The sequence below is a fragment of the Onychostruthus taczanowskii genome, unplaced genomic scaffold (assembly GCF_017590055.1).
Source record: "Onychostruthus taczanowskii isolate IOZ18803 unplaced genomic scaffold, ASM1759005v1 scaffold21, whole genome shotgun sequence".
Classification (NCBI taxonomy): Eukaryota; Metazoa; Chordata; class Aves; order Passeriformes; family Passeridae; genus Onychostruthus; species Onychostruthus taczanowskii.
Genome location: NW_024499351.1, coordinates 11,252,382 through 11,274,398, shown reverse-complemented (window position 1 = coordinate 11,274,398; position 22,017 = coordinate 11,252,382). Strand labels below are relative to the sequence as shown.

Genomic DNA, 22,017 nt, shown 5'->3' with positions numbered 1-22,017 from the left:
GGGACACAGGGACCCTCACCTCTCTCTCCCTTCCTGGAAACCTGCATTTCAGTTTCCAGCTCAGCCTGCAAGCAAGCTTAAAGCTCCCCAGGTTCATTTCCAGAAGCAGGAGGAATAATAGACAGCTTTATTGAGATCAGACATAGCCAAACCTTCCTGTGACTCATTCAGTATCTCAGAGGCCATGGCTCATTCAAGGCTCTGCCATTCCCTGTCCCCCCTCCCCAACACCTTCTGAGCTATCACAAAAAACCTGAGACCCTGCAGAGCCAGTTCAGGCAGTAGGAAATCTGCCCCTTTGCTTTGAGGCTCCAAGCAGGGCCTCTGCCTCCTTGTGTGAGAGGCAGTGTGGAGAACAAGCAGCAGGCTGGCACACTGGCCATCCAGCAGGAGCTGCTGGATGATGGGGAGGGGGGGGTGTGTGTGTGCATGCATCTGCAGGGCTCAACACTGTGGGCTACCCAGCAAGCTCTCAGTGGCAGGAGGCAGGGAAGGAGCAGCCTAAGGGACTGTCACCAAGAATTGCTTGGTTCCTACCCTCTGGAAAGCAGCTGCTAGATTAAAAAAGCCTTTATGGTCCTGTCATTTAAGGACATGGATACAAACTCCATTTTCCCAACATTCCCATCATCTTGTCTCATCTGTGCACCACAAAAAGCCACGGGAAAGATTCAGTCCCAGCCTCCAGCAAGCCTTATCATCCTTGCCCATCCCTACCCACGGCAGAGCTCTCAGATGCTTTGATATGCAAATCAGCCACAGGATCCATAACCAGCGCTGTCTGCAATTAACAGCACACACGGAGTATCCTACACCCAGGGCCTCCTCCCTCCCCAAGCACCACACGGCTGCGCAGGCTTCACGTCAGATGACACAGGTCCCAACTGTCCTGGGTGGGAGCGGGAGGTGTTGCCTGCAGCCCTCGGATTTTCAGCACACAGCCTCACCCTGGCCACCAGGATGGAGCTGGGGCGCTCACAGAAAGGAGGCAGCCTGGGGTTGCAGCTCGGTGTGGATGGGCAGGAGGCAGAGGAGGGATGCTGTGGGGCTCCCAGGGACCAGAGGCTCACGCAAAGTGTAATTAGCAACAGACAAAAAAACAGGGCCAGCTCTCAAGCTTTCATTGCAAACCTCAGGCTACCTGGGATTTTGTGGAAGTTCTCGTTCCCAGAATTAAGAGATTTTGTGAAGATTTTTTTTCCATGTAAACAATATAAAAACCCCTCCAAGCAAGTTTCTAGCCCACTTTGTTACTGCTGAAAGTTCTCGTTCCCAGAATGAAGAGATTTTGTGAAGATTTTTTTTTCCATGTAAACAATATAAAAACCCCTCCAAGCAAGTTTCTAGCCCACTTTGTTACTGCAGAAAGCTGAAAAAAGATAACCAAGGATACTTTAAGCCCAGGAAAAAAAAAAAAATTAAACCCCCACGCAAACTAGAAGCAAAGCACACTCAGGATTTTTCTTTTCTTGGCTCAACTCATGGCTTCAGAACAATTCAGGATAGTTACACTATGCTCTGGTCAAAGGGCAAGAAAATGGAGCATTGCAAAGCCTCGTGGTGATGCCTTCTTGACATGAAAACTGACACCCCCAGAAAATACAGTAGATTCAGTTCCTTCCAAGGTTACCAAAGACAGGAACAGACAAAAATAGAGCAAACTTATTGCAACAAAACATACTTATGAGTCAAACCAGAGCCTCTTCCCAATCCCCTCAAAGGCACGTTCTTTCATGTTTATTTTGCTCTTATGATATCCAGGTGAGGACTGCAGAATGGACTTCTCTCCCCACAATGATAGCGTATTCCTACTACTAAAAGGCTCAAGATGAAAAAGGTCTTCCTCGGTAGATACCAGCTAATTGCAGTCATTAGAAGTAATGCTTTGCTATTTCTGGTTGAATGGAGTCCTCCTGGAGTCAGTTACAAGCTGAGTGGTCAGCTCTGCGCTCTCTCAGAAGCATTAAGAGTAATAAAAGCTATTAGGGACTGTACAGTGTCATTGTTTGGAGGGGAGAGGAACCGGTCCCCACCACGCACTTGCAAAGGCTCTGTCCCACACTCAGGTGGGGCATCGGTGGCACCACCCAAAAGGCGCCTGAGCCATGCAACCCTTCAGTAGCTTTGTGACCGCCGCTAATCGAATGTTCCTGCCCCACAGCCCATGGCCTTCCATGTGTGCTTCCTCCAGAGAATGACACTATGGAGCAGGACACTTTCACAATAACAGACAAATCCAGGAGAGAAGGGACTCCTCTAGGACTACGCACAACTAAATTAGCCACCCTGAGCACACACTGATAGGCTTTTTGTTTCTAACTTCTACTGTCGAGATGAGCAAGGGAGGGAGGTGCCCAGAACCTCAAATTGCCAAAACACCTGCTCTCCGTCTAGCTGAGAGCTACCAAACCTGCTGAGAACACCGGGCTGACTGCAGCCACATTGCAGATTTTTGGCGTGATGCCCCTCCAGCAGGTAGCTACATAAAGGGTGCACTCTACAGAAGGAGAAAAAAAACATGGCTTACTGATGTGGAGGGGTTGGCGACGAAGACAAGAGCAAAAAGGGACTGCTTGGCTATCTAGCCAGCGACATGAGCTGTATCCGATAGCCTTTTGTCAAGTATTCCAGGGGAGGACAAGCAGGGCAATATCAGAAAACTGGGCCCTACTCCCACCACCCTTGGAACATCCCTCCTGCCACCCTGCTGCTCCGCTTCGCAGCGGTGCCTGCAGGAGCGACGCACAAAAGCGCCGACCGCAGGAGAGTCGGGCGCGCCGCGGGCAGGGCTCCGGCGACCCCCGAGGTGCACAAACCCGGTTACCCAACAGCAGCCGAGGCGAGGGACGGCAAAGGACAGGCGCCCGGGGGACAGAAGGAACCCCCGGGCGGCCTTGGGGCGGCCCACGCCGCTGCACGGGCACCGCGCCCGGCGCGCCCCCCGCCCCGCTCCGCCCCAAGATGGCAGCGGCGCCCCCGGCCCCGCCGCCTCCACCGGGGGCTGGGCGCAACGCCCGCGCGCCCGGCCCGGCCTCAGCACGGCCTGAGGCGCCACCGCGGACCCCCCCATCCCCGCCGGCAAAAACCCTCCGGGCCTAAAGGAGCCGCAATGCCCCAGCTCCCGCCCGCTCACCGGCGGCTCCTTACCCCGTGTCAAGCGCGGACGGGCTCTCCCCGGGCCGGGCCGGGCCGGGCGCTGCGGTACCGCGCTGATCCCGCCGCCCTCGGCAGCGAACGACGACCGCTGGGCTCGGCCGAGTTCGGCACGGTTCGGCTGCGCTCGGCAGGGGGCGGGGCCCCGGCAGTGGGCGGGGCGCGCAGCCACCGGCTCTGCACAGTGGCGGGCGGCGGGGGCGCGGTGTCGCGCGTGCGCACGGGGCCTGCGCTGGGCGGTAGGGTGCGCGCGCTCCACGCCGAGGTGCGCGGCGGGGCCTGGGGCGCGAGCGGCGGGACGGGGACGGGGACGGGGACGGGGACGGGAACGGGGACGGGACGGGACGGGACGGGACGGGATGGATGCTGGGAGTGCAGCGCAGGGTAGCCTTGCTCGGTACCGCAGCGCCCAGCAGGGCCGGTACCCGGCCTTGCACCGCCGCCGGACCGGCCTGCTCCTGGCATGCTGGCTTTTTCCCGGGGTCGGCGCCGGGCCCTCACACGGCGCTGTGGCCGAGCGGCTCGGGGCGCGCACGGCCCCTCTCAGCGCTGGGGCTGTGCCCTCGCCCCTGGGCCCCGGGGCTGGCCGGGCCCTCCCTGGCAGCGGGTCCCTGCCGTGCCGCCCGTGCCTTGGAGGGAGCCGCTTGCCGGTGCCCCTGGTGCTCCGTGCCCAGGGCTTGCAAGGTGTCAGCCCTGAGCATGAGCTGCTGCTCTGCAGGGACGGGGACACGCTGTCCCCGAAGACGCGCGAGTCCGAGTGGCACGCAGCGCGGCACAGGGTGTGACATCGCGCGAAAGCAGCTGGGAGCTGGAGCCTTTGTGTGGCTTGCACGCTGTGCTCCCACTGGAGAGCAGCCCCTGCCTCCGCGGCGTGGCCTGGGAGAGGGGGAAAATACTCTTCTGAAGTTCCTGCGTGCTCAGAAAGTTTCTTTGCTCAGAATTCGTGTGGGGCTGCGATGCTGGGGTTAGGCTTTTGTGGGTGTGAGTAGTCATGCAGCAAAGTTAGACCAAAATTCCTGTGTCCTGACACGAGTGGCATTTACTTGCATGTGTCATGGGGACTCGGGAAGTGTGGGCACTTGTCTGTGCTTTCCTGGTTATTCTCCAGAAAGCTCTTTTGGAGGTCCAGTGAGTAAGGGGAGGCAGTTGTGGGAAAATACCGTATGACATATTTCTTAAAAGCATGAATAACTTAATCTTTGTAGTAAAAACAGGTGGGTAAGCCAGCCTTTTTAACAGCAGGACGCAGATGCTCATCTGAGCTCTGTAGGCTTCTCTGGTTCCAGAGCTCCAGGCTCGCCTAAGAGGGTCTTCTTTGGACAGAGAGAGACTGAGTTAAGGGAAGTTTCTGAGTGAGAAATGAGGCTTACGCCACCAAAGCTACAGGTAGCTCTGTACTGCCTTGTGATGTGAGTGTGCCTTTGTCTCCAGGTCGTATTTCTCTTGAGCCAGAATTCCAACAGCATTAGGCATCCTTTTCTGGTGCAGCTTTATCATGAAGACCTAGAGCCTCTATAGTTTTGTGTTCTGTGAACAACTAGCCTAGCTTGTTCAGTTCTTCCTGACATTTTTTCATGGTCGAGACCCAGCTACACATCATCTCTTCCTTCTTGTTTGTGTTGTTCTCCTTGCCACAGCTCCCCCCAGCGTGGTTACTGCTGCCTGGGTTGTGATTGCATCTTACTGGTTGAGGCCTGGCCACCCCAGTCGGGCTGGGAACCAAATCTGGTCTTGTGGCTTTCCACCATTGTCCTGCTCCTGAGACCTCAATACTTCTAAAACCAGTAAAGAGACATTTGAGAGGTGATAGCAGTGTAACATTACGATGGTGTAGGCAGTTCTGTGAATTCATGTGTGATTCCCAAAAGGCAGAGAGAGGGGAGAGACCTTTCTTGGCTTCACCTCAAACCCCACAGGCCCACCAGAGAGAACTTCCGGGGCTAATCCAGCACCTGTCCTACTGCTCATTTCCTCTGACTTCACACAGATAGTTGTCCTCTCTGTAGCTTAATTTTCTGCTGGTGCAGTGGGAATAACCCCTTCCTATTTCAGTACAGTGCTGTATGAATGTATAGGATGATTTTAGGTTTTTGATTATTAGGACAGTAAGTACCATAAGTACTTTAGAGTTGTGATTTCTGGATATTTAAAATGTTAAAAGTAAGTTTTATTTTAAAGGTATGCAGCTCTCTTTTGTTACCTGCCATTCCTGATCATGGTCTAGAAAATGAGCTTAGTGTGTTTTGCTTCAAAATTAACAGATGTACATGTAATCAGTTTCTTTTGGTAACTTGGATCAGTAAATATCCTGTTTAATAGCTAATCCTATTCATAAACAGATTTAAAAAAGAGTTAATTCCTCTGTGTGAATCCTGGCCTTTTTGTTTCTTATTAATGTAAAACCAGTTATGTCTTAGTAATGAATATCTTGTGTATTTCTAACACACAGAGCCCTTAATCACATTGTTTCCTTTAGGAGGAGAGCTGTGAATAGATTGAGTCCCCTAGTTCACAGTTGGCTCCTGCAGCTCGCTGTGGCAGACAGTCTATAAATAGACCTGCAGTGACAGAGTAGGGGTTTAGGCATTTGCGTTGCATGTACTGTCTTGAGTTTATTTCCTGTGTTTTAATGATGGATGACAGATGCACTTCGAATCTTCATGGTGCCCGGAGCATGTCTGTATTAATCTTTTAAAAGAATAAAGGTGATGTTGGTCCCTGCTGTTTGACTTTGCAGATCAGGTCACTCCTATAAAAGTGAAGAATATTTTTACCTGGTTTCTTTGGCTTTGACAGCAGTCTTTGGGTAGTTTGCCTCAGCATTTGCTTTGCAACATCCATGGGGCCTGTCTTTGTGGATGAGTTGCCAACAGAAAGAAGGAAAAGGAATAGCTGAATGATTATGGAATTACAAATCTTGGGAATGTAGGGAGGAGGGGTTAGTTCCAAAACTTGTGATTAAAAAGGAAAGTATTACTGGATTGCCAGGTAACAGCACTCTTGAAAATTACATTTACTCTAGGATGCAGGCAAGGTAAGAATGGTGCCTTGGCTGGTTTTTAGGGTGTACACCACTGATGAGAACTTGGTCAGAGCTGTTGTACTGGCTTCTGGAGTGTTCAGATGCAGACCTATTCAGTGCTCCATGGCTGTATTAGTAGAGCAGATTCCTGCACACCGGTGTTTTTGCTGAAATGACAAGAGATTCTTTTCTTGTCCAAGTCTCCTGGTGTTTCTTTGGAGATACTGTCACCACATAAGGCTGGGTTGCCAGTGAGAGAAGTCCCAGCTCTGTGTTGCACCACGTTCTGTTGCAGCAGTGTTCACCTGCCTTCAGGCTGAGCTAGCTGAAAACTGACTGATTTACCTAGGTGCTAAAGCCAGCATAAGGGAGGTGATGGAAATGTGTGTTGGGGGAACACAGGGCTTCCTTTCTTGGTGCTGTGTGCCCTGATGTTCATTTAAAGTGAGTATATAATCCTCTCTTCCTTGTCTGGCACGTGTCTTTGCTCTGTATCAGTTCCCTGAGGTGGTCTACTCATGCATTTGATAAAAATACAAGTACATGTGTTCCTTGTATTTTCCAATTTTATTAGCTGGGATGAACTTCCCAGAATTTCTCCATTCAAAAGCCACTCAAGATTGCAGCAAATACAAGTTAGTGCTTTAATATCAAGGAAAATCACTGAAGGTGATAGCTAGAGCACCTGAAAATGATGCAGTGGATAAATAACTTCCATACATTTATAACTGGTGAAGAGTTTCTTTGTTGAGCAGTGTTGGAATTGTAGATCAGTTTCTGCATTGAATAGGGTAGGGCTGAAGGGCTCTTGAGAAGAGTATTGCAGTAGCAGGTTATTGCATGCTCAAAAGTAATTCAGTGAAGTAGAAATAGGATCATTTTAGTGAATATTTGAGGAACTAACAAATTCCTCACCCTTTTCTGAATGTTACTTTGAGCTCTTGTCTGAGGTCAGTAATAACTTTTAACAGATATGTGGAGAGAGGCAAAGTGTGTCTGTGACTGTGATTTTCATGAGATAGAGCCACTACTAGAAATTAGGGGCAGCAGGGTAGGAACAGCAAGAGATTCCTCTGCATGGTTCTTTATTGCTGCTTTGGTGCAGCTATGAGTGGTCAGTGTTACATCAATAGTTGCCTTTGAGGCTTCTCATTTTAGGACAGTGTCTGTTTAAATACTGCTCTTGCCTAGCATGAAAAACTTGGAAATTAATCCGGCTTGAGCAAGAGATTGGACTAGATGACCTCCAAAACCCCCTTCAAAGATAAATCCTTGGTCAGGAGTGTAGGAGTGACTAAGTACTAAGCAAGAGGTGGTGTTTGGTCTGTCCACGGTATTTTGGAGTGCGCTCCTGCCTGTATCAGTTGGGTAGTACCGATGGCAGACTTCTGGGAATTCCTACAAATTTTGCTGTGCTTGAAGGTTATGGGGTTGCTCTTCCCATACACCTGGGAGCACGGAAACCTGGTGATCAGGGAAGAGCCACCTTCAGAAGCAAACTTGGATCAAATGCATTCCCTGTGCCTAAGTGCAGCTTCCTCTGAGCCTTTTCAAGGCCCCCCGGTGTGAAGCAAAATCTGCTGGGAAGGAGAAAAGTGCTGGGGGCACTGGGGCTGCTGGCTGTCATCCATTTACAGCAGCTCTTCAATTTTGGCACCAGCTTGGGAGTGCTCCTGTGGCAGCACCAATTGTGGCAGAGTGAATGGCTTCTGTGCCCTTCAAAGTTTAGTTGTTTAGTAGTTAGCAACTCCATAGGGGGAAACTGAGGGCAGGAGAGATGAAGTTCACAGCCACAGAGAGATCAAATTCAGACTGGGCCTGGTTGAGGAGCACCTGGAGTCAGACCCAGACTATTGGCTGTTCCTTTCTAGAAAGGAAACTGGCATGTTACAATAGCTGAAGTTGTGATTCACTCGTTGTGAACACACTTGCACCCTTGAATGCTGTTCTTCATGCCATGGATGCATTCTTCTTTTCCCTCCACCCTGAACCCTCCTGCTAATTGGAAGCATCCCCCCTGTTTACTCAGTTGCTAACAGGATGTTTCATACCAAATAATCAATCATAAGAAATTTCTTAGCTTGTGACACATCTTAATGTGCTGAGGAATAATTCTCAGCTGAGAAGGGGATACTGAGTCATCTGAAAAAATAAACAGTCCTTGGACACTTAATGCTGTTGATGCTTCCCCTGGTAGTTTTGTAACTTCAGACCTTCACTGCTGCCACGGGGTAGAAACAAACAGTGACTTTTCCCAGGAATGATGAGTGAGTTCAGAGTTTATGCAACACTTTATCACATTTTAGATGTGCTTTAAGCACATCTGGCTGTGCTGGTCGTGATGCTGCTGTCCCTTTGACAGCAGGCAGAGCCTGCAGCTGTGCCTGCCTTGCCGTGAGCTCGCAGACCTCTCCTGTTGGGCTTATGTAGCAGTGAGGATGAGCAGACACGCCTTCTCCAGCCACCAAGGCTACCATGCCTGCTAGGAAATAGAGATGGGGGTGACAGTGCTATCTGAACTCCGCAAGAAGTGTCCATGAAAGACAACACAGAGGCCAACTTGCTCCTGCTTTTTTTGCATTTTGTAGAGGGATCCAAAGGCTCATTGTAACTCTTTCACGTGGGGAGACGGCACACCCACGTAGAGAACAAGACACAGGCAGAAGGTGGGCTTAAAGCAAGTCAGCAGAGTTGAACTTGCTTAGAAATCTGAGCAGCAGCAAGGCCAGGTATTGGACCATGATTGCCAGCAGCACTGTAAATGCAGCAGGGCCTTGCTGTCATTAGGCATTAGGATCACACAGGTAAGGGCATGTGGCATAAACACAGCCTTTTTGGAGTCACATTTCAGAGAGGAGACAGTGTGGGTAAGCCCTCAACTCATTTGATCATCTACCCCACAGAAAAGTGGCTTTTTTTTTTTTTTTTGTAAATACTGCCTGTTTGACAGAGTGCTTTGCTCAGGTAGCACCACTCAAAACTGCTGTGGTGCACATGTCTTGTGCTTTTCATCGTGCTCTCAGGTAACACTTGCTTTGTAGAACAGCTGCAAACTCTGAAACTTACACACATCCCCAAGTAAGCAAACACATTGGAGAAAAGAATAATAAAAGAGGGAGTTAAGATTTAGGCTGGACTTTACTTGGTTGTATTAAGAGCTGTGGCATTGTCTATTTGAAGGCTCTGTGGGTATTTTTTTTTCACTAGAGAATTTAACTCAGCTTTATTTTAAAAATAAAAGTTAAAAAAATGGCTTTACAATGTGTTACTGTAGTTTGGCCCAAAACTCATCAGAACTGTCAGAGAGAGATGAAGTCAATGGATTTTTAGTGTTTGCTTTTGAAAGGAGAGAAGCAGAGCACGTGTTGGTTACACTGCCAAGGTCACAGCAAGCAGTGCCACATGGCAGTAGTTGCAGTCAGGTGGAAAGTCTTAGCTGTACCTGAGCTGGCCCGAAAGAGGCCTGGCTCTAGGTCTGTGTTACTTCCTCCCTTCACTTGGATCTGCCGGCATAACCACCTGGGTCATCGCTCCCTAATGATGTTTGGGAAAGTGATCTGGGTTCAGATAAGCCTTTGTGACTGCTCACGCAAGCCGGTCCCAGTCAGCCTGACAGAATGAGGTTAGGGAACTGCCACAGACGTAGGCAGGGAAGAGGGTGTGGTTCTCAGTCGGGGTACAGTGTACAGCAGCATGGAGCACTGTAAAGGTACAGGGAACTCTTTTCTCTGGGCAGCCTGAACAGGGCAAGACTGGCAGCAGCGTAACTGTGTCTCCTAACAGGCTGCTTAACACCTTTGTATGCTCAGAGAGAGTCAGAGTGGAGCTCTGACTTGTTTCTTGTCTGGCAAATTGTTTCCTGAAGCTGTGATGCTGGTCTGTAGGTTATTTGGCCTTTTGCTTAGTTTTGTAGGTAACCTTGGTAGCTTTTACAAGTAACCGTGATGGCTTTTTCTGGACATTGCAGCCTCTAAACCAGTTCACATCTGAAATTGTCAAACCTGCTTCTTGTTACATGATTCACAGTGCACGCAGAAGGGCCCTTACCTCTGTGTCTGGGAAACTGCAATGCAGTGATACTGAATCCAGCTTTGTAGTATGTGTGTCTGAATTACATTGTCTCCTGAATTCAGGTGGGGGTTGTAGATCTGCTTGTAGTGTGCTGCAGCTGCTGCTACCACTCTGTGTCCTGTGGATTGCAGCATCTAAATAGGTGCTGAGACCCTAGTGTGTGATTCGTGTAAAGGAATGAAAGCAAACCAAATTCTATTTTCCAGACTTGTTAATTCTTTTGTTTCTTATGCAGGGTTGGCTGCCAAATGGCTCTCTTGAATAGACAAATTGGTTTATCTTTAACCCATCTAAGCAGTGCTGTGATCCAACGACAGTTCAGGTAAATTTCAAATTTTGCTTTTGTTTTCTTCAGAATGTTTCATGGTTGAAAGAGATGCTGTTAAGTTGATCAAGAATAAGATACAGCAGTTGTAATTCAAAAGGGTAATAAATTTTTTTTTTTAAATCTTACACTTGTCCTTTCATAGGTTGAAAAGTGAGCACAGACACTCCATTTGCAGGTTCCTTGCATTCTGCATTTTCATATGTGTGTGAGGATGCTTTTAGGCCTTTGACAGTGATACATGGGCCTGCAAGTAGAAGTTGAAAGTGTCTGTGTTTCTTGTGCAAGTGCAAAAAAAAAAACCAACAGCGAGCCCCTGCTGATGCAAAGCCAATTACAGTGCTCAAAATCATTCAAGAGTTTATCATTTATTTATAAAAATAATCTGAAAAATTATTTTCTCATACTTTAACAGTGTCTATTTTGTTATTTTTCTTTTGTTTCTTGCTCCAGGCTCTAGGCATTTAAAAATTTAAATTTATGGACTTCATATTTACAATGCCTTGCACAGATCTTAGAGTTTAATCCCACAGTACACTCTGCCAGTTTGGGAAATCTCTAACTCTTTGAAGAGTCAGGGCTTCAGTTTAAAGGATGAGAATAGTCATTCCCAGGATTGTGGTCCAGAGGGGGATTTTAGACATGCTTAGGGCTAGGTTGTGTGACAGTCCTGGGAGCTATCTCAAGGAGATATCCAGGTCTTTCCGGCTTTCTCTTTAAGTGGGCTGCATGAGAGCATTGGCCAGCATACATTTAAAGCATGTATAAGTGACAATGACAGAGAGGTGAAGTCCAGTCCATAGAGGTGAACAGGACTTCAGAAAACTTAATGGGGAGACCTTTCCTTTGTGGGGTATTTCTCCAAGATTGTGGCAGAAATCAAGAAAAAAGGGGAAGAAAAAGTTCTCCCAGTGCAGTTATTCTTGTCTAGTTGTTCCTGGACAGTGACATTTATATCTCTTTGCCACTGCTGTGTTGTACACTTGGTCCCACCAAGGTTTTCCCTGCTCCTTCCTGTGACAACACTTCTCTTTTTCCAGCCTCCTCCCTTCTGCTTTCCCTGTTGTGCAGCCACAGATGGCAGGCAGAGGAGAGAGAGTGTGGCTGCCAGAGGATGGGATAGGACTGGACAGGATGGCATGGCTGGTTGCAGAGATTAGTGACTTCTGAGACAGGGAGGAAAGATAATGTAGGCTTCTGCTGTGGGAAACAGATCTTGAAAGGCAGTGCTTGACCTCTGGAGCAGTTGGACTAATGCAGATTGACTCCACTGTCCTTCTTCACTGTGTGTAAAAATTCCTGCTTCAGCTGATGTCCATCCACACCACATTCGGTGTGCATGCTCTTCTTTTAGGTAGTTTTGCAAATACAGGCCTTTCCTCTTCAAGAAGGGATGATGGCCCCTATTTACTTTACACACTTCTGAAAAACAATATGAATGGCTAGGTTGCTTCCATATGCTGTCACTGAGTAGTTCAGCTGGCAGCAGGTTGGCATTCCTGCAGCTCTGGCCAGGATGTTTCTAGCACCTCATTGCAAAGTAGTTGTTGAGCAGAAGAGAGGATCTTCCTTCTTTTCCAATGGTCTGTGTTTGGGTGTCATTTGAAGACAAGCAATAAGTGGCTTGAGTTTGAGCTCACTGAATAAAAGAATAATGGTTTCTGAAAGGTAGTGTGTTCCTGCTGTTCCCAAGAATATACAGAGCTGGACCTAACAACTAGTATTGTGCAGTTTATTTATGTTGTTTCTTACTCCCACAAAGCAAACATACGGAAGAGACTGTGTCTCTGGATTCCTTCCACATGGGAAAGGTGGTGAGCTCTTAGATTCTAGTTGGGAACGGATTAGGACAGCCACAGCAGGACCCCAGAGGTCTTATTGACAACTGTGAGACTCACAGACTTCAGTGGAAGGAAGGTTGATCATAAAAGTCCTTAGTGCTGGGTACTGTGTGCAAGATTGAAGGAGCCTGACTTGAGTCTTAGCTTCTTGCAGGCTGTTTGAAACAGAAGTGAGCACATTTTTTTCCTTGAAGATTGAAGCTGCATCATCTGCAGTTGCTAAAAAGCCAATGGTAAGCAAGCCACTCTTCATGCCATCTTTTAGTTGTGTTTCGGAGTAGAAAGGTTGTTTTATATTTGACATTTAGTAAAGAGTGTGCAAAGCCCAAAGCAGCATGTGGCTTTCAAAGAGCACATTGAATGCAGTCAATGTGTCACCCATAGGGTATATATTCGTTGCTGGTGCCTTCTGAGTGGCTTGTGTAATGGTAAGATTCTGTTCTGGGTTTGCCTTTGCTCCCCAAGGATTATTGAGGAGATCTGTCTCATTCTCTCCTGTCTTTTGCTAGCATCACTGGAGCATGCCGAGCAATACAGAAACTAACGCGCGTGCGAGTGGTGGACAACAGCACCTTGGGGAACACGCCCTACCACCGGCCACCAAAATGTATCCACGTGTATAACAAGACTGGAGTTGGCAAAGTTGGAGATAAGATCCTTCTGGCTATCAAAGGAGAAAAGAAGAAGGCTTTAATTGTAGGGCACAAGATGCCTGGCCCCACCATGACACCTAGATTTGATTCCAACAATGTGGTACTCATAGAAGATAATGGAAACCCAATAGGGACCAGAATAAGAACACCCATACCCTATACGCTGCGAAGAAGAGAAGGAGAGTTCTCCAAAGTATTGGCCATTGCCCGCAACTTTGTATGAATGCTAAGAGAGGTCTTCAGCAATCCTTTTATGTCCTTTCATGCAATAGCTGTTCCTTGGTCCTTTTCCAGAAACTGGTGAAACGTAAAAAAGCTGATTTTCATCAAGAATATCTCCTCTCTCTTAAGAATTTCAAGCAACTAATTTAAATATTGAAATAGTTTCTTTTTCTGCAAAAGAAGGTTGATTTATATCACAGAACACCTGCAGTATATTTAGGAAATGCTCCTTCACCCTTACTCCTCCTGTGGTGTTAATCTGGTCTGTCGTCATTAAAATGAGACCATGAAAATCCTTGTGCTGAATTGCTTATGTTCTCTTTTCCCTATTTCTGTCTTTCCAAGTTCCCCAGGAATAAGACCCAATCCCTGGCCCAGTGATATGGGGGTATACAAAATGGATTCACAAGTAATAGAGTAGGAGAGATAGAAAATGAACTATGGGTGCTTTGGGCACATTCAATAAAAAGACTAGTTTCTGTCTTTGCCTAAGAGAAGTATTTAGGAACAGTTGTAATCAGGAGGGCACAGTGGCTTACAACATCCGTCAGTGGAGTGTGCTTGAACAGGGCATAGCAGAGACTGGGAAGCAGAAGTAGGAAGGGGAGCTGAAGGGGGAGCCAAAGGGTGAGCTGACATGCAGCCTGCGCTCTCCACCTGAACCGATCCTGAAAACTGTGTTCTCAGATTAATGCAAGGGCTGGGTTCAGATTGAAAGGTCCACAGAAGGAAGCTTCCTTTTGGACTGCTTCTTGGGACCATTGTCAGACATCTTTAGTGGGCTATTGGTGGGCTGTTGTCCAGTTTCCTCAGCTTAGGCATAGCAAGGGGTAAATGCTACACTGTTGCTTTCAGGACTGGTTGGGATCCAGGAGCCAAAGAGCTGCTTTTCTATGGAGCTGAGCAGAGAAACTTCGTGTCATGACTGGTGAAGGGACATCGGTGCAGAGCACTCCTAGACATAGCAGTGCTGGGGAAGAGGGTGCAGGGGGTGCAGTCAGCATCAGTTTGGCCAGTTCCTCATAGGTCGGGTGGCAGTGGTGGCTGGCTGCTCCTTGCCCTTCTGCCTCCTCTTCCTGTTATGCTGGGAAAGCTCCTTCCTTTGGCTCTGCATTGCCTCTGTGTGAAGATCTAAAGAATGCAGTGCTGAGCTATCACACACTCCAGTTACTCCTTGCAGATGTATCTGCCCCATGGTCCCCACTGTGAAATCCACATTGTCCCTGGAAAAAATGAGCCCTGGATCCCCTCCAACTCCATTACTCCAGGTAACACACAACAGTTTATACTATAGGTTTAATTTCAATGTTAACTTTTAAGTAATGGCACTGTCCCACTAAGTGAAACTTCCCTGTGAATTCAGTTCCGTAGAAAAGCAGAATCATGCTGCTGGCAGCATGTTCCTTGTTTGCTGTTGTCTGGGGGCTGGGGAATGTTGGATCTGCTGGTCCAAGTCCTCTGCACCCCATGGGCATTGCCTTTAAGCCCTGGGCTTGCCTCCTCCATAGGTGTCTGCCCGATGGCACAGCAGCAGAGCAGATGGTCGCCTGGTTGAAGTCAGTGTTTCCAGTCAACCTGAGTGCAGTCAGCTTCCAGGAGGAACTCTGTGTGCTCAGAGATGTGTATGCTGTTTTTCTAAGTGGGACAGTGAGCAAACTGCGTAGCAGTCACAGTGAAAAGTGTGACTGGCCTGCCTCCCTTGGGTGGGGTTTGCTTCGGTGTCACAAGGGCATGGCACAGCCTGATGTCTCAGACATTGTCCATTCCCCTATTTTTTGGGGTTAGATTTGTTTCTGGATCATATTTGGAGTAGAAAAAGGGTGTATGTTTTTATGCAATTTTAGGGGAAGTGCTTATAACACTCAATTGCTCTGAGGTCTTGCTTTAGAAAACCTTCTGCAACTTTTGAAACTCTTCCAACCCTGATAAACACATAAATACTTTTATAATTTTTTAATAAATCATAAGCCAGTTGACAGGTCTGTCCCAGCCTTCCTGCAGACAGAAGGAGCTCAGCCTTCCTTAATGTAAATGCTTTTGAGAACAGAAGAGGAAAATGCCTTCCACTAACACAATGCTGAAGAATAGAATTTGAAGGAGCACTTGTATGGGGTATTTTGCTTCCGTGCACAGTCTGTGGGTAGAGCCGAAGTGGAGTTCACCCCAGCTGAATACCTCATTCCTGCCTAGCCTGGTTTATAACTTGGCTGAAGGGACACTTTTACTGTGAGATTTTTGCTTAACAACAACTCCAGCCTCAAAGCATCAACCAGCAGGACCTGGGCGCCTGCAAACAATCCTTGTTTTTCTTGTCCTGACCATAGGGGCTATGAATCTCTCAGGGGATGCCAGACCCTGCTGTTTGGATATTAAACATTCACATAATATTTGCTAATAACTTTCCAGCTTTTTGCTGAGGAAGAGGTCATGGGGAGAGGGCATGAGAGGAAGCAGGCAAGACAATGCAGCATACTTGAGATTAAAATGTGAAGGGATGCTTTAGTTCTAAGTAAACTGATACATGTGGAACTAAATCCTTAATCTCAGAGCTTAATAAGCAGACATGCAGACAGCTAAGCTAAGCATATCCCATAGTGCATCCCTGCAGTTTTTACCTGTCTTCCCTGATGAGGAATATAGTCTCAGCAGAAATCTCTGGCCTATGTTGACAGCTCTGGCAAATTCCAGGTGCTGCCTGTAGCAGTATCCCTCCAAGGGGAAAGGGTCTGGCTTGTGGATGAGCCCATAGCCAGCTGCCACCCATCCCACTGCTGAGGGCCCTGCCATGGCTGCAGGATGGTGACATCTGCTGCTCTGGCAGCAGAGCCTGTGCAGGCAGGGGCAGATGCATGGGGCCTTGCCCAGGCTGATGTGGGCTCTCCAGGCTCTCCATCTTTTCCTTTGAGCAGACCCTGCTCAAGGATCCTCATTTCCAGGTCCCCTCTTTTGTTTCTGCACAGGGGATAATGCCTGCTTGCTCTCAACTTCCAGGCTGTGCTCTGCTCTGTTCCAGAATCTTCTGAGCAGTGAGCCAGTGCTGTCTTGGGAACAGCTACTGGGTTTCCTGGGCTCTGGCTTGGGGCATCCTTCTTTGGGGTCCACTGAGGCTTAACTCTCTCCAAATGGGAGACTTTTCCTTTTGCATCCATCCTACTAAGAAAGCAGATGTGATTTCTTCCCTGTATAGCAGTTCTTCCTGCAGGTTCTTTTCTTACAGGATGGCTACAGGCAGGTGGAATGAGTCCCTCAGAGGAGGGAAGAAAAACCAAAACACTTCCTATTTCAGTTGCTGCCAGAAGGTCACTTTTTCCCCTGTTCCCTATTTATTATTCTGGCATTAACATGCTTCTATATAACAATAGAAAAAAAAATCCAGGATGACACATGTTTAGGAAGAATTCTCTCATCTCCTTTGCAGCTTCTGGGGGAGCTGCCACCTGCTGCAATGGGAAGGGGAAGCCAAAGGCAGAGTCCTGGAGTCTTCTTGCCTCATTACAAATGTGCCCCCCTTCAGTTCCAAATGGGTCTTTGGGTTACTGTACATTCCCACGTGTTTGGATATAGGATTTGCATCAGCTGAAGCTCCCAAGAGGGTGCCTATTTGCTGGTGATGGTGGGGACTTTGTGCCCCGACATTTTTCCGTGGGAGTTGGGGAAGAGGTGTCTTTTTTAGGGCATCCTGCGTGGGTAGGGAGAGATGGCCTTTGGGAAGATGCTTACCCATGAAAGATATGTGGCCAGGCTGGGGTCTGGAAAAAGACAGGCAAGCACTGGGGATTTACTGGCCGTGAGAAGAGGTGTCCCTGAAAGGAAGCGGGCGAGACAGATTATCATGGAAGGATGCAGCAGGGAGCTGATGTCTTCCATCTGCTTGGAGACTGAGGCTGGGAGACAGGCGGCCCCGTCTCGTGGCCCTGTGCCAGCGGGGTGGATGGACCCCAGAGCTGGGGGGGACAGCTGGTGACTTTGGGGGCTGGGAGGAGGGGGAGAGAGCTGAAACCTCAGCCGAACTGGGGCTGATGCAGCCGGAGACGGGACGGCTCGCCGGGCTGGCCGGGCTGCGGGCGGAGAGCTGCACATCCCCGAGCGGGAGGCTAGATGGCAATGTGGGCGTGTGCCCGGCAGCCTGCCCTTGTCCCCGGGCCCCTGAGCCTGACCGACGGCACAAAATCGCCGCGCACAAAATCCCCCTTGGTCAGCACGTTCGCCGGCCCCCGGCCCGCAGCAGCGCAGCGCAGCTCCGGCCGGCCACGGGAAGGTTCTGCGGGGACCGAGCCTGACCTGATCCCTCGGGAAAAGACCCGGGGAGAGCCAGGGAATTCTGACTGCGTTTGAGCCCTGTCTCCACGGAAGGTTGCTGGGTTACCAGGGGCGTCAGGGTCTAGGAAGATCACTGGGAAGATCGGTCTGCAAAGCAGCATGCTGGCTCCCGTGGGGCTGGTAGCTGGCTGGGAAGAGGAGGGACAGCAGCAGGATGCTGCTTATGGATTGCAGGGGGCCGCAAAACAGGAGTCGGGGGTGGGCAGCAGGGAGGCACAGCCTGGTGCTCTTGTGAAGCTCTGAGCTGGACCACTCTCCTGATGCAAAACAACCCCTCAGAATTGCCACTCCTTGGTAGGGAATTCCATCTAGAGGCAGATGCCACATCTCCTTCCCTGAGGGAAAGGGATGCCAAGCCTCAGGACTGCAGGCAGAGCAGCATTTTCCACGCAGCTGCACACAGAAGCAGTGGCAGGACCCTGCTGAGCCCTTCTGATGAGACAAGTGAGGGCTGTCATTTTTTAAAGTGTCTGCATCTCATCTGAATGTGGCTGTGCTGTCTAGGATTGACATGACCCAGGAAGAGCAAAAAGGACAGGGAAACAGCTGGACACTTGTTTATATCCTGCAGCTACTGTTCAAGATAGACAAGGGCAGGGGAAGAGTGTCCATTGGGAAACTCAATGGGCTGGACACTTGTACTAGGAAACACAGAGGGGCTAGAGGGGCAAAGAGTTGGGAGTGAGGGAAGAGGGGTGGGGTTGGCACCGCTGCCAGGGCAGAACCCAAGTTAAAGCTTGTGTGGTCGCTGCCTAAAGGGCTCTTCCCAGACTGCATTAGCACCAATTACAGCATTGCCACCTCATCTTCTGAGTAGTTTCTCCTGTTCTACAGCATAAGAAATGGGGTGATGAATGACACTGAATCTAGTCTGTATGCTGTTGCAGTGGTGGAGTCTCAAGTGAGCATGCCAGGCTGGTCAGCTTATCTCAGAACGTGTCAGGGATAGAGGATGGAAATTTTCCTAGGCCTGTCACAGATGCACCCTCTAACAAGAAAATAGAATTGGAAAGCTCTAGAGTGTCTAGCCTAGAAAGAAGAAAGAATAATGAGGGCTCATGACAGAAGGATAAAAAGAAGGATGTGGAGAAAACATACCAGGCACATCCATTCACCTTCTGTGAGAGCGCAGTAGAGGCAGTGTTCAATCAAACAGGCTGTTGGAGGGAATAAAATTACCTTTTTTTCATTTTTCCTTTCACCCAAAACACAAGATGTCTCATGAAGTTCATTGTTCCAAGGCTTCACTGCTTAACAGAGATCAAAATTAACTTGGATGCTCACCTCCATGCTGGCTACAGTGAGTGTGCTCTGTGTGAATAGTACACACACCCTCCCCAGAAGACTGGGGAGCGATGTGCCCAATTACTGTGGCATAGACACCAAAGACAGGCCGTCCCTTGGGCCTTGGAAACAGGAGCTTGCTTTGCAAGTGTCTGAAGGCTGTCAACTCCATGAACCAAATGCAGTTCCTTAAAAATAAACATGCAAGCCCCAAGGTACAACATGGCCTAAGGCAGAGCCTGTGAAGGTCTTTTTTACAAGGCTGTACCCCATATCCAGCTCACACACTAGCTCAAACGAGCTGCTCTTCATAGCTACAGCTATGGTGTGGAGTGTGAGGACTGGTGACTATTCCCCAGGCCCAAGGCCAGGACATGGATAAAAATGTCTTCCTCTGATGGCCCCCAGTTGTAACTATGGCACCACAATGTGGTTTCCCATATTAGATACATATCTTGGGATTAAAGGATTTGTTGCTCTAGCTTGTAAGACTGAATCCTGACCTTGGATGAGGTAAATCTTCCTCACATTTCTGGGGCAATATGAAACAGTGATTGGAAGTCATGGTGCTCTCTTCTTGGCTCCAAAATGAGCAATGTGGATTGGGAAAGCAGCAGTCAAACATTAGGGGTGGTATGTGCTGCTGGGGAGCATGTTTCACCCACTGTGTTTGGGGGATAGGATGACCTCAGGTGTTCCTTGATGTTCTGGTCCTGCCAAGCCTGGTCCTGCTCACTCAAACAGGCACCACATATTGGGATGGGGCACAGAGAGGTACAGTGGGGTGACTGATGCCCAGTCCACTGTGATGGAGCAGTCGCAGTTCCCTGGAGGCACTGACAACAGCAGACCACCCTAGGTTCACCAGGGATGGCAAAAGCTGAACAGACCAGAATGTGATTTTTACTCTTGTGCTTCAGGCCATCTACCTCTAAGAGAGCCTTGCTGAGGGGCCTCAGGTGCTGTTTTGTCCTGACTTTTCACACTTTGCCCTGAGCATCTACCTGGGATGCTTGGGAGGCTTGGGAAGGTGGTACCCATCTCCAGTGCAGGAGGAACCATTACTTCTGCAGGACAAGCTTTTGGGGTTTTGTATTTGTGCTTGACTGGAGCAAAGACAATGGTTGTGTGCTGCCCAGACACCTGAGCTTTACTCCTAATTGTGTTTACTTTCCTCTTCAGAACAATGCTCAAGGTTCCCTGTGGGTGTCTGGAGAAGGGTAGGAAAGGCTCCAGTTCACTGGCAGCAGAAAACTCTGCTTGGAGAAGTAGAAAGTGAGGAGAGGAAGTGGTAGGGTGGTAGATGGTATCTTTGCCCTTGTTTCCAGGGTCTGATTCTTGGCTCTTGGACATTCTTCCAGAGGCTCTAGACAGCTCCAGGAAGCCTCCAATCTGTGTTTCGTAATGCTAACATCTGCACATAGCTGGTTTAACTGGCTTCACAAGCCCGACACTTTGCCTCAGCTCTGCCTTGTGGAGGAGGAATAGGTTCCCAGGAGGCCTCACCTGCAGTGGGGTGGGCTGAGGACATGGGGACCTCCAGGGCATCAAATGCAGCCCTGCAGAGGCAGTTTCCTCAGGAAGGCTTGACAGCTCAGGCAGTGGAACCTAGGGGAGAGGGAAGCCGGGCTGTCCTCCTGCCTGCAGGGGAGGATCTCCAAACACCCATCAGGCTCTGTGGGGCGGGATCCACCCTTCCCCTACTCTCTGTGCTCCCTTCCCTGCTGGTGTCTCCACTTTGCCAGCCTGCCTTGCTTGCAGGAAAACTCCAGAGCTAAACACTGCCAATGTGGAGTGATAGCTGGCAGGCAGTACCTTGTGTTTCTGTGGGAAGCTGAACAAACATTAAGACTTTTAAGAATGGAGAGATGCAACATTAATGGGCTGTCCTGTGCAAATTTTGGGCCACCTAAGGCTGAGCTAAACTACTTTCTACAGCCTCCAGCTACTCCTTTGTGAGTGGTAGAAGGATGGGGAAGAGCCCTGAGAAATCCTTGGCATGAGGCATTACAGGGCAGGGAGAGGAACTGTCAGGAGAGGGTGTCAAGTTCAGAGCAAGGGGGCTGCATAACCTGGGAGGCATATGCTGAGGTTTTAGGGCAGGTATTCTGTGCTGCTCTGGTGCTGTGCAAAGGCTGAGTGCTGCTGAGATATAAAGGGACTACCACCCCAAGGGACTCCAGAGTTGGTGCACAGGCTCTGTGTTTCCTACACTTCAGCAGCCAGGCTTTTACTGACTGTGGGGACAAAAGATCCCACAAGAATTCTGCTTTTTCCTATATGGACTAGAGAGGGTGGATAGGGGCGGTTTATCATGTCTAGAGATTATAGTTACTTAGTTTATGGCAGGGATGCTACTGTGACCCTTTAAAGGATACTATGCAGAACTAGACCAACAATTTGTGTGGTCCTTTGGGAATGTCTGAAGTACGGGCAGGCTAAGAGAGGTGCAGACCAAACCCAGGCTGCATTCATGGCTCCAAAATCTGCCACTTTGTTATGGGGTGGTCAGTAGATTTTAGCATGCAAATGAGGCTGGTGTTTGCCTTTCTTTCTCCATCTGTGAGCTCCTTACCCTAGTTGCTGTCTTGTGCCCACCCCATTCAGCAATGCATACGCCCAAACCAGGCCCACGCACTGCTGGGACAAGCCCATATGATTACCCAATCCTTCCTGTACATCCCTCACCTCTGATTTCGCCAGGCTGTGCCTCAAGCCCACCCTATTATCTCCCCCTCCCAATCACCTGTATTTAAGGGGCCATTCAGGCAATAAGCCAAGTCTGATGGTTCCTATGCTGTCCTCTTGAGATGCACGAGATTTCAAGACACACTGAGGAAGAGGTTATATTGCAGAGCATATTCTAATGCATCCACTTTAGCCATGGGTGCTGTGGTCCCAGGGAAGGCACCAGGAGGGCTGTGCTGCAATTGTGTCCCCAGCAGCGTTGCAGACTCACAGCAAGGCTCCCAGGTCTCAGCTGACTCAGTTTCACACACCTGGCACTGAACGTCAGGGGTGGATAACTTACCTAGGGCTGACAATCTCCTCACCCTGGAGGCTGAATTTACTGACCCAGTACCTATAAGGTCAAGTGCTTACCTGGTGGTGTAATGCACCAGCACC

At 49.2% G+C, this 22,017-nt stretch overlaps 2 protein-coding genes across 4 annotated transcripts in view; one reads left to right on the top strand and one right to left on the bottom strand.

Moving 5' to 3' along the window:
- TMEM63B (transmembrane protein 63B) overlaps positions 1 to 3,295 on the bottom strand; it is a 48,677-nt gene extending 45,382 nt beyond the window's left edge. For all 3 annotated transcript variants that reach the window (XR_005952636.1, XM_041404262.1, XM_041404263.1), the window contains exon 1: positions 3,148 to 3,295. The gene's annotated coding sequence lies outside the window, so the exon portion shown is untranslated. The remainder of the gene's footprint in view (positions 1 to 3,147) is intronic.
- Positions 3,296 to 3,360: 65 nt separating this feature from the next.
- MRPL14 (mitochondrial ribosomal protein L14) lies at positions 3,361 to 13,580 on the top strand. Its single transcript, XM_041404457.1, has 3 exons — positions 3,361 to 3,418; positions 10,482 to 10,568; positions 12,922 to 13,580. Exons 2-3 carry the CDS (start codon positions 10,495 to 10,497, stop codon positions 13,286 to 13,288), a joined length of 441 nt encoding a protein of 146 aa, XP_041260391.1. The 5' UTR covers positions 3,361 to 3,418; positions 10,482 to 10,494; the 3' UTR covers positions 13,289 to 13,580.
- The last annotated feature ends 8,437 nt before the right edge of the window (positions 13,581 to 22,017 follow it).